General features: G+C 43.6%; 1 protein-coding gene across 2 annotated transcripts; it reads left to right on the top strand.

Moving 5' to 3' along the window:
- The first annotated feature begins 291 nt into the window (after nt 1-291).
- On the top strand, nt 292-11,375 carry dpp7 (dipeptidyl-peptidase 7). Of its 2 annotated transcripts, none has more exons than XM_085180526.1 (13): nt 292-483; nt 2,390-2,510; nt 2,590-2,729; nt 2,982-3,145; nt 4,783-4,918; nt 6,678-6,759; nt 6,949-7,115; nt 7,579-7,639; nt 8,499-8,617; nt 9,135-9,291; nt 10,743-10,807; nt 10,885-10,955; nt 11,042-11,375. In XM_085180526.1, the coding sequence occupies exons 1-13, from the start codon at nt 307-309 to the stop codon at nt 11,151-11,153; spliced, it is 1,572 nt and encodes a 523-aa protein (XP_085036652.1). In that variant the 5' UTR covers nt 292-306; the 3' UTR covers nt 11,154-11,375. The 2 variants fall into 2 exon arrangements, with proteins under 2 accessions (XP_085036652.1, XP_085036653.1); XM_085180527.1 differs by lacking the exon at nt 292-483 and adding an exon at nt 510-622.
- The last annotated feature ends 560 nt before the right edge of the window (nt 11,376-11,935 follow it).

Below are 11,935 nucleotides of genomic sequence, written 5' to 3'. Positions count from 1 at the left end.
TTTAACCAGAAAACTGAGAGCTGGCTCAAGACTCACGGTACCATGTATACGCTGACATTTCATTTTTCTTTATTTTCATTTTGCTGTCAGGTAATTTTAATGCAGATACTGACTAGAGTACAAGAGTATTTAGAGTATTTTGAGAGAGTGTTTTTATATGTATTAAATGTTGTGCATGTTACTTCTACAAAGAACAAATGTATTCTCGGAGATTTGTTTCCGCGATCTCGGGTACTGGACTGTGAACCTGGAAATTCCGACTTATTCAAGAAGGCACTTAAACACGTCACTGCGACGTTGGGTCATATGACGTGCGACGCAGGCGTAGTCGGGAATTTCAAAACTAAAGGATTTTCTGGCCACTTGTACTGTGACGTGATTTTGGTGACATCCGTGGACATGAACGGGAGATTCATTCTGTCCTCCGTGGCGCTCGTCTTTTGTGTGGACGTGCTGCACAGTCTGCCGCACACGTATTTGCAGGTAACGTGACACTTTGTTTTCATCGTGTGTTACTTCCGGCCAGAGTCTCGTGATCCAGTTAGCCAAACTGGCTGCTCCGCTCTGTGTTCATGTGAAGTTTTTAGACTACAGCAGGAAAATCAATTAAACACCTGATTTTGTAAGTTTGCTCAGACTCTGATTTTCATGGTTGGAGATAAATTGCTGTGCGGTCAAATATGAAAACGTCATCTCATGCTCCATCGTTTATGTCGTGCTGAGCGACCTGCACCGTTACAATAATTCATGGCAATATTTTTCGTTGCTTTAGATTGACTCTGTGATTGACAACGCCATGTAATAAAAACTCGGGAAGACCAACACCCAAATTATGAATGATCGTAAGCTGGCCTCCAGCCCAGTGTTCATTCAGTGCTGCTGGTTTCAGTCACTGTGCAAATGTCCTGTTTATGAGGTTGAAACCTGCAGTCAGCTGATGATGATGAACACAATCAGCTCGTGTTGCTTATGTAATGTGTTTTTCTGTCTGTCTCTCTTAAAATGAAACTTCCATAAAAAAATAGAGACTTTATTTTTTGTAACTGAGCAATGTTGCAGAGTCAGCAATAATTACTCCCGCTGCTATATTTTGGTTCTGCAGTTAAACATGAAATTCTCTGAGTGTTCACAGATTTGAAGAAGGGAGGAAGTCACACTATGATGGTTTTTAGCAGACCTGGTTTATTTTCCACAGGAAATAGTGTTCAAACATGGATTTACTGATGCCAATAATTGGATTTGTGCCCACAGCAAATTTCCAAGTCACGATATTCATGATTAAATAAAAACTCTTATTTTCTCAGTAGTCAGTTCTTAATTTTTGTTATTCTCACCAGTGTAAGTGTCTGTTGTAGATATCTGTAATTCAATTACAACTACTGATATTTTATCACTAAATAGTTTAACTCCATTAAAACTAGGGATGGGAACCAAGAACCAGTTCCCAGCAGTCCAATTCCTTGGAATTCTTATTGTTTTTGGTTTTTGCGAAACATTCAGTTGATTTCCGTTTGTGTGTCAGAGGAGAATAGCAGCGCAGTCTACATCGTGCACGTGCACATTACTTTTAAAGGATGAGGCGCAATGGTAAAGTGGAGGCTCCATCCCAGGACAGAAACAGCTGGATGCAGACAGCATGGGAACGTTGGGAACGCCGAGAGCCCAGAGTGATAAAGCTGAGTGTGTTGTTGACTTCGGCCCAGCAGAGCTTGAGCTTCAACAGGGATTTGTTTGTGGTGTGTGGACTGGAGCCTACAGGTTTCTATGGCTCTCAGTTCCTAATTATAACTGTTGTAAGTTTTCATTTAATAATTCAAATATTTGAAAATTATTCAGATATTTGATCGTGGCTCAAAGAGTTGGCAGTTCGTCTTGTAACCGGAAGGTTGTCGGTTCGAGCCCCGGCTCGGACAGTCTCGGTCGTTGTGTCCTTAGCAAAACACTTCACCTGCCGCCTACTGGTGTTGGCCAGAGGGGCCGATGGTGCGATATGGCAGCCTCGCTTCTGTCAGTCTGCCCCAGGGCAGCTGTGGCTACACCTGTAGCTGCCTCCACCAGTGTGTGAATGTGAGAGTGAATGAATAGTGGAATTGTAAAGTGCTTCGAGGGTCTCGAAAAGCGCTTTATAAATGCAATCCATTATTATCATTATTATAGTTGTCACTGGTGAGAATACCCATTTTCTATCTATCTGGTTTCCATACTACAGATATCAAAAATGGATTTGAAATGAGCATTAAATGCCTGATTGAGGAAAAAAGTTACCAGTTTGTGAATTATTGTTACTGGTTTGTGCACAATGTAAGATTCTATATTTGAAAAAACAAACCTGGCACATGACTCTCCTGTTTAAAGCCTTGATCTTTATGCATTTCATTCCTTTTTCCAGTCACGACAGCATCATGACGCAGATCCGCGGTTCACAGAGAAGTTCTTCACTCAGACTCTGGATCACTTCAACTTCAACAGTATGGGAAATGGGACATTTAATCAGCGCTACCTGATCACAGGTGAATGTAGTTCCCTGTTAATAATATAAGACATTCAGCAGCAAGTGATCTGTAATATCTGTCTCTCCCGTCCTCTTAGATCAGTACTGGGAAAAAGGCTTTGGACCCATCTTCTTCTACACTGGCAATGAAGGAGACATCTGGGAATTTGCCCTGAATTCTGGATTCATCACAGAGTTGGCTGCACAGCAGAGGGCGCTGGTCATATTTGCTGAGCATGTAAGAAGATTCTTTTACAACTCAGACAGTGTTTGTGACCAGTCTATTAGTGGCTCAAGACAATTTGCACCTCGTGTAACAAAAAGGCAAGTAGAGTGAAGCTGGATTATCAGATGGATTTTCACTCCCCTCCTGTGAACGTGGGAGGACGTCCTCATGCTGGATCTGTGAGCTGCAGCTGGACCGTGGCCGCCCGTCTTCTGATTGTTGCTTAAAGCTTGAACTTCTTGTTTGGTTGTTTCTGTCTAACAGAGGTACTACGGCAAATCTCTACCATTTGAGAAAGACTCCTTCAACATCCCTCAGATCAGCCTGCTGACGGTGGAGCAAGCTCTGGCTGACTACGCCATCATGATCACTGAGCTGAAACAGCAGCTGGGAGCCGCAGACTGTCCAGCCATCGTGTTCGGTGGCAGGTACGATGCCCCTAACTCACACCGACATTATTGTTCTCTGCTTACGTGACTTGCCTTTAGTTGTGCTTTACACTGTAGGTATTTATTACTTTACTTTAATATTTGGACATATCAACAAAGTAGGGCTGCCACAAACGATTATTTTGATAGTCGACTAGTCACCGATTATTTTTGCATTTAGTCGACTAATCAGATCATCATCCATTGGACATAAAACATACAGCTTATTGGACCAGCAGCATCTGCTCTTATATAACTATCATTAGCTTACAGCTTTAAGTGTTTAAGGTATGTGCTAACTAAAAATAAAGACAAGATGATAGTTTATTAAATTTTAATGAAATTTGCAGATTGTTTCGGTGAAGTTTAATAAACTCCTTGCTATCTAAAATATAACAGGACACCGGAGTAAATTCTCGAGCATCTCACACTTCTGATAATCAGCTGTCTGCTTGATGTTTATTCAGCTGTGTAAAAACTATAACTTTAATCTCAGCCAAACCGATTTACTCAGGAACAAATAAAATACTAAAAAAAAGCCAAACAATAATATTTTAAGTTATCTAAGTGACTTATATATCATGTTTAACCTGAGTAGCGAAAGACGGCGGGTTTGAAGCCGGGAGTCCGGTGTTCTCACGGCTCTAGTTAGCCTAGCCCCCGGCTAGCTATCGAGCTAGTCCGAAAACGTCGGAGCGCTTTTGAAAATATGTGGTGTCTTGATAAACTGAGCAGTTATTTGAGGTTTACACAGCTACATTCTCGCCTGAAAATATGTTAAACGTTTATTTTGTGACCCAGAAAGAATAATAAGAGTAATATTAAAACTAACTAGCTGCCGCCATTGTTGGAAACTGAGCTGGGCCGCGCTATGAATTCTGGGACACAGCTTCTTCTTCTTCGTGGTTTAACGGCAGCTGGCATCCTTGTACATGCAGTGCTGCCATCTTCTGTTTCAGTCCGTTATTACACTCTTAAATCCTACTACTTATTCCTGCGTCTTTTGTGATCTTACAAAGCTTCAAACGACGCGTCGACTATTAAATTAGTCGTCGACGATTTTGATAGTCGACTAATCGTGACTAGTCGACTAATCGTGACTAGTCGACTAATCGTGGCAGCCCTACAACAAAGCCTGTTAAAGCCGGTTTAAATGAATGTTTATATCCTGCCCCTAGACATAACTAAGTTTGATTCCAATTTCTAATAACTTGCTTTAATTAGATTTTTACTCATTCTTGAAATAATTTTTTTAAAAATTGGATATTAAGTAGAGATGGACAGGAAATGTGGTTAAGACATGCAGCAAAGGTCAAGGGTCAGGCTTGAACCCAGCTGCTCGCGCACTGAACTAAAGCAGCAGCCTGAAATGAAACAAACGTCTCTGTTCTGACAGTGTAAGGTTACTAAAAGACATTTCCAGGATAAATAGTGTTTGGGAATCAGACACCAGATCTAACAGGAGCCGCAGAGTGCAAGCTTCAGTAACCAGTAACCTCTGTGTTTTCCTGAAGTGTAAAATGATAAACGAATAATAAACTGGCAAGTTTAAACACACAGGTATTTACAATTCTGGCATGTGTGAGTCTTCTTTATGATATATGCTGATCTGTTGTTTATTGTATCTGCTCCTGCAGTTATGGTGGGATGTTGTCAGTTTATATGAGAATCAAATATCCAAACATAGTGGCTGGAGCTCTGGCCGCCAGCGCCCCCATCCTGTCCACTGCTGGCCTGGGAGACTCCAGGCAGTTTTTCCGAGATGTTGCGAGTGTAAGTTTCTTCCTTTCCTTCTCACCCAGCTCGTGACGGCGTATGATTGAGAAGCAAACATGGAAAGACTTTTCTGAATCAACCCACTTTAAAGTGATCTTTAACTAAGCTGCAAGTATGGACAAACTAACCAAACAGAGCTTTTAAACAGGCCCAGTGTTGTTGTGGAAAAAGGAAGTGAGCCCATGTATTTACTTCCTGTATAAGCTTCACACGAGGATTGTTTAGCTGTTCCTGCCCACTGCACTCAGCTGAGGACGTTTGCTGACATGCAGAGTTTTTGTGTTTTGTTGTTGTTGTTGTTTTAATGTGTTCGGGCCATGGTCTTACTGGGTTGGACAGAATGAGCCAGGATGAAGAGATCGCAGAGTCGAAGCACAAGTCAGAATCACTGCACTTCTGCTCTGATACTTGATTATTGGGTTTAATCAAAAGGTTGTGTTGCTTCCATTATTTACTTACATGAACAGTGCACTGCCTGAAACTCATCCCAGGCTCTATAGTAACCACTGCATTTTCCTCGGCTGTTGGAGCTGCCATCGAGTTCATTGTGTTTCAGTAACAAAGCTGACAAAGAAAGAAGAAACACAGTTTGTATTGTATTGTGAAGACGGAGTAATTTGCCACCTGCTGGTACTTGCTGAGTGACCTCGGGGCTAAAGAACCCCTGATTTACAGACAAGCCTCCACGCACATTTGCAGATCACTGTGGATCTGTCATGTCTGAAGTGTGCAGACTGCAGTACACGCAGTAGTTCTCCTAACCTCCTGCAGTTATTCACAAGGAAACATCTTGATTGTAGACTGACAAGAAAGTTTTAGTCTCTTCTATGTGCCACAGTGGCGGGGGCGCCATAATGGGCTGAGGTGCTTTTCCTTCAGTGGAACAACGGAGCTTCAGGAGGTGCAGGGCGTCAGACGCTGGCTTTGTCCAGATGTTGCAGAGAGCGTCCCTCATGACCGAGGGCCCTCGTCTGTGTGGTAACCACTTGGTTTTTCAACATGTTGATGCTACAGCACACAGGGCCCGTAGGACGAAGGACTTCTCCCAGGAGGATAACATCCCTCTGTTGGACCATCCTGCGTGTTCCCCTGATCTGAATCCAGCTGAGATCCTTTGGGGATGGATGTTTACAAAAACCGTTCCAGACAGTAGATGACCTTCATGCAGCCGTCTTCACCACTTGGAGAAATTTTCCCACTCACCTCATGGAAACGCATGAAGCATTGACGTGATCAATAATAACGGTGCACTCATTACTGAGTTCATGTTTGATTTCTGTTTTGGGGTTTACGTGGTTTTTGGAGGTGTGGCCCTAAACGTCTGATCAGGACTGTCCATAATGATTATGCGCTCTCATGACCATCAGCTAGGGCAGGGGTGGGCAATCTCAGTCCACGAGGGCCGGTGTCCCTGCAGGTTGTAGATGTGTCCTCGAACCATCACAGCTGATTTAAAGGCTAAATTAGCTCCTCAGCATGTCCTGAAGTTCCCCAGAGGCCTGGAAACAAACTAATCATGTGATTCAGGTGTGTTGACCCAAGGTGAGACCTAAAACCTGCAGGACACCGGCCCTCGTGGACTGGGATTGCCCACCCCTGAGCTAGGGGATGCATGTTAATAATGGAAACCATGTTCTGCAGGAACTTTCAACCCTGCGTTTCTTTGGCGCCTCAGTGTTGCCATACCACTGAAATGAAAGTGTTTTCCTACCACAGCGTTGCAGTAACCGTTAAACTGCTTTTTCTTTTGCTCCAGGACTTTGAGAGTGTTTCCTCTGACTGCACAGATGCTGTGAGAGGAGCTTTCCATCAGCTGAAAGAATTGGCTGAATCGCAGGGTAATGCAGCGATATATTAAATATTTAAATATTCAATGACGCAGTGTTGCTATAGCAGCACATCGCACAAAAGGTTTATTTTCTCTTTGTCGAGGACTTCAGATAAACAATATGTGGTGTTACTTGTAGTTGGAGAGTCCTGTAATAAAAAGTAAAGTAACTGATAATGAAAAACTCTGTTGTCTCCAGAGTATCGTCACATTCAATCAGCGTTTGGCCTGTGCAAGCCTCTATCATCTGCCCAGGACATCCACCAGCTCAATGGTTTTCTCAGGAACGCCTTCACTCTGATGGCCATGCTGGACTACCCTTACAGTACTCACTTCATGGGGAACATGCCTGCCAATCCTGTCAAGGTACACAGGCTGGAGAAGGACGTGTGGCGTCTTTTCCAGACTATAATTTGACAGAATGCTATAAATAACACTGTCACAGAGAAATCTGAGACCATAATCAGAGTCTTTCACTAGCAAGGACACGGTTACTGGTCAGGGCTACCGGTACGAGAAGACCTCTCTGAGGGCCGGTGACAGATTTCATTAGAGTATAAACACATTTGCAAAGTATGCCACACCAACAGAAGCCACAGTGTTATAATAAGATGCAATGAGGCCGTCTGCTTCCTGTCATCAGAGCAGGATTTTGTGTTATTTAAATGAGCCGTGCTTGGATACCCTCCCCAACACGTTTCATTGATATCAGGGAGCATGATAATGGAAGAGCTAGAAATGTTTTATTATAGAGTAAAGGTGATCATGTGAACAACTTAATACCAGCAAGAAGCCCCCCAGATAAAGGTGACACAGCTTTGTCTTCCAGGTAGCCTGTGAAACCATGCTGAGAGGATCGGACCTGCTGGGAAACCTCAGAGACACGGCAGGTGAGCCGTCAGTCTAATGGCTACATGTCAACTAAGACAGTGGAGAGGAGACAGGACAGCCAGGACAGAGAGCATAGGGACAGGGCCATGTGTCTCTATGGGATGCGCCTCCCTGCGTATTTCTGCCCTTCCTGATTGGCTGGTGATTGTAATGACCGCGTCACGCACAACCAACCCTTAAATAACTTGCACTATTATGTAACCATTGTTCAAACACCTCTCCTCACTGCAGCCTGCTTTAGACTGGCTCGCTTACCTGTAGCTAAGCTTCAGGTTTGCTGATGATGTGGTGGAGAGGCCTGAGTCTAGGGCAGCGGTCTCCAACCTTTTTTGCGCCACGGACCGGTTTATGCCCGACAATATTTTCACGGACCGGCCTTTATGGCGTCGCGGATAAATACAACAAAATAAAACTAGTACCAGTACTGAAAAATAGGAGATTTATTCATAACACATGGTGAGGCCCGGGGGTTGGGGACCGCTGGTCTAGGGGCAGGCTAGAAGCATCGTGGTCCAGGATCTGGAGGTGTCTGAGAAGATGACGAGTGAACTGCTGTCCATCATGGACCACCTGTTGCACCCACTCCACGTGACACTGCGACGCAGCAAAGCTTTTCAGACCGTTCTCTGTAAACTGTACCAAACCTTGCTGCTGGTTTTCACTAAAGACGTTTGCACCACGATATGATGAGTTCTTCAAATTCCTTTTGTTATCATTTTATTTGATCACTGTTGTATATAAAGCTTTATGTCACTTAACGAGGCCTTCGGTGTGGACCTTTGGTCCTTTTAACAATGTTGGGCTTTTGCTTTCTCTCTCTCTCCGAAGGTTAATAACATGTCTGTATGTGTCTTTCAGCGATCGTATACAACGCCACCGGGATTCTGCCCTGTTTCGACCTGTACAGTCTGTATTTGGAGTGTGCTGATCCCACTGGGTGTGGGCTGGGCTTCGACAGCCTGGCCTGGGACTACCAGGTACTCCAACACCCACTGGTGAATTAGTAACATGTGTGACATTACTGATCCACTGTGGCAGTGTGGGTATTTTCAGAGATGCCACAGTCGTATGTTTCGCCGACCTCGTGCGTCCCTCGTCTCCTCCTGTTGCTTCCAGAGCACTAAAGTGAAAGTTATTCCAGTCACCAGTCCTCAGATTAAACATGTGCAGTTTCCTCATTCATAAAACGATACAGATTTATCTTTGTGCTTCTGTGAGTCCAGTTTTAGTGACTCTGCACAGAGATGTTTGGATCTGGCTCCAGATGTGAATCCAGGGGTGGAACAGCAGATTAGCAGCTTTCAGATCTGCAACATGGATTTGAATCATGTAAACATGGATCTTAAAAGACACAATTTGTGGAATTGTTGATGCCAATAACAGAGCAGAAGACGCCCTGAGGCAGTACTACAGTTAGATTTAGATCATTTTAACTGTGAGTAACTGGATATCATCCTTCCTGATGTTGATGAACCTGCGTCTGTGTCGTTGCAGGCATGCACGGAGATCGAGCTATGTTACGAGAGCAACAATGTGACGGACATGTTTCCTCCGATGCCTTTCACGGAGGAAGACCGCAGGCTGTACTGCTCCAAACGCTGGGGTGTGGTTCCACGACCGGGCTGGCTCAACATCCAGTTTTGGGGCGACGGTGAGAGCTGAAGACCAACAGACTGATGAGACTGACATTTAGAGTTAATGTTGCTCGTGGCTCAATAAAGGAAATGGTTTGTTGATTAGAGCCACAAACCACATAGTAAATGGACGGTGTCTTACATCGCGCTTTTCTACATGCCTGCCTGCAGCGCAGACATTTCACTAGGGATGGGTATCGTTTAGGTTTTATCTGATACCGGTGCCAAACCGGTACTTTTGAAACGGTGCCGGTGCTTAAACGGTGCTCAAACCGGTGCTTAAAGAATGGAGAACACAAAATTGGTCCAAAAACCTCTCATGTTCAGCTGTTTGTAAAAAGATAACAATGTTAGCCTTTTCTGCAGCTATGGGGCATATATGGTATCACTCTTGGCTGGAAGCAGCTTAAACAATGGAAAAAACACAAACTTTGTCCAAAAACCTCTCATGTTTAACTGTTTCCCACTTTTTCTTTGGTCATTTTAGCCTTTTTGTCCAGGGTGAAGGGAGTATCTGCCATCAAACAAGAAGACAGCTGCATGTAGCTATGATGGTGTTTGCTAGTTCACCTTACATGCATTAATGTAATAACGTGGTTAGCCTACTCAACGTAAATTACACACGAACAACATTAAGCTACTCACGCAGAGAAGAACGGCTGCTGCTGCATCATCATCCTCATCATTTCTGCTACACTGGCAGGGCTAGGGGCCAGGACTCTCCTCTTCGGGTTTTTGGGGGATGTTGCTAACTCCAGGTCTGATAACAGGCACCACACCCGCAGTAGATGTGCTCGATGTGAGGTCTCGCAGCAAGCTATCAAATACGGCGCATTTCTCGGCTTTTAAAAAAATGCTATGCGTCGCCAGGTGTTTCATCAGATTCGAGGTGTTACCTCCTTTGACAGTATCACAGTATCAGCTTAAAGCACTTGTTGCAGCTGCTGAGTTTGCATCTTTTGCTGTGAAGTACAGCCAGACTTTGACTGCTTCGCCTTGGGCGTTTTTAATCTGTAGCTCTGCTCTAAAAGAACGTACGTACCTGGACCCGCCTACTATCCTCGGAAACGTAAAATGATTGGCTAGAATCTAAAGTGTATCACAGCTCAGGGAAATAAAGCACTGAAATGTGCGCTGCTTTTCGGTCTGGTTACTACCGTTTATGTCAGAACGATACTGGTACCCATCCCTACATTTCACCAGTTCTGCTGGGCTGGCTTGTAGTTCAGGAGGTCATGCAGGTCGTCCCCTAATTAGAGAACTGGTGGTTTGATCCCAAAGTATGAATGTACGTTAACATTAGATAGAAGTGCTCGTGTGAATGAGCCATGTTGTATAAAGTGAAACAAGATTTACGACAAAAAACTTTTTGTTGCCGTAAAGTTTCAAATATGCTAATATTTCATTTTCTCAGTTTTTGATTACATTTGTCACTCAGTTAGTTTCTAATGAAGTCTCGTGTGTTCAGCTCTCTCCACAGCCAGCAACATCATTTTCTCCAATGGAGACCTGGACCCATGGGCCAACGGAGGGGTAAGTGTGTCAACCAATTAGCTATAATTCAGTAAAGTTTCTGCTTCATGTGTGTTACTTAGCTCTTTGTGCTTTAGGTGCGCACATCCCTGAGTGACTCACTGATAGCACTCAACATATCTGGAGGAGCCCATCATCTGGACCTGAGGTACAGCAAGAGCATTCTTCACTTTTTATAGAAACTCTCCTGAAACCTCCCAAAAATGTGCAATTGCTTCGTATGGTTTTCTGCAGGGGTTCAAATGAGGCTGATCCAGTGTCAGTGATCAGTGCCAGGAAGACGGAAGCAGACCTGATTGCACTTTGGGTGAAGATGGAGAGGATCAGATTACAAAAGCTTGTTTGAGGACGTCGACACAAGAATATTCAAACTGCAGTTACAGATGAATCAGACTGTAGCTTTTTGAGACTGTTCAATGTTAAATAAATTTATTTTTAAAAATATTGAAATAAATAAAGTGAAATGTAAAAATGAAACACCAGTTTGTAAATGAATTCATTGTAATTTCATTTTAAATTTGTATTTTTTCAATGCACACGTTAGTAAATCAGGATCATTCCAAACCAACAGTGTTTTGGAATCTGCACACATCTGCACACATCTGCACACATCTGCATGCTGCCCCGCCCCCATCTCTCTGAACGGGGAACACATTCACCTCCAGGTGAAGCAGCAAAAGCAGTGAACTGGTGACGATACGGTGAGAGAGAAGCTGCAGAAACAAGAAGACTGACTGTGAAAGTTAAAGATAATTTTGTCTGAGGTCCAAAGACGAAGCTGGAAGACTTGAAGCTTTTCAAAGTGTTTACATGGGAGTAAAGTTCAGTTAAAAATAAATGTTTGAAAAACGTTCAGGCTGAAATAACAAGAGTGCTGAGTGTGACTGTATCTGAGACACTCATTGAAATAAACAATTGATGTGACAAAGACCAGCAGACTGCAGGAGAAATAGAGGACAAGGACCACAGCATTAGCTCTAAGCCTCACATCAGAAATTCACTGAGTTTTCTAGTCTGAGCTCTCATAGTTGAACTAAATAGAATAGAATAGATCCTCTATTGTCACTGTTACAAGAACAATGAAACAGTTTGTCATCTCTCCGTTGGCAGCATGTTGCCATATTGGTC

This window comes from Neolamprologus multifasciatus, chromosome 12 (genome assembly GCF_963576455.1).
Source record: "Neolamprologus multifasciatus chromosome 12, fNeoMul1.2, whole genome shotgun sequence".
NCBI classification, from domain to species: domain Eukaryota; kingdom Metazoa; phylum Chordata; class Actinopteri; order Cichliformes; family Cichlidae; genus Neolamprologus; species Neolamprologus multifasciatus.
Note: the sequence above shows the minus strand (reverse complement) of the source record. Positions and strands in the feature narration are given on the sequence as shown.

Bases quoted from the DNA above. Each gene is read 5' to 3' on its own strand.
- dpp7 (XM_085180526.1), top strand. From the start codon at position 307: ATGACGTGCGACGCAGGCGTAGTCGGGAATTTCAAAACTAAAGGATTT. The intron at 3,146-4,782 runs GTACGATGCCCC...CTGCTCCTGCAG, and splicing joins GCCATCGTGTTCGGTGGCAG to TTATGGTGGGATGTTGTCAG. The intron at 10,956-11,041 runs GTACAGCAAGAG...GGTTTTCTGCAG, and splicing joins GCCCATCATCTGGACCTGAG to GGGTTCAAATGAGGCTGATC.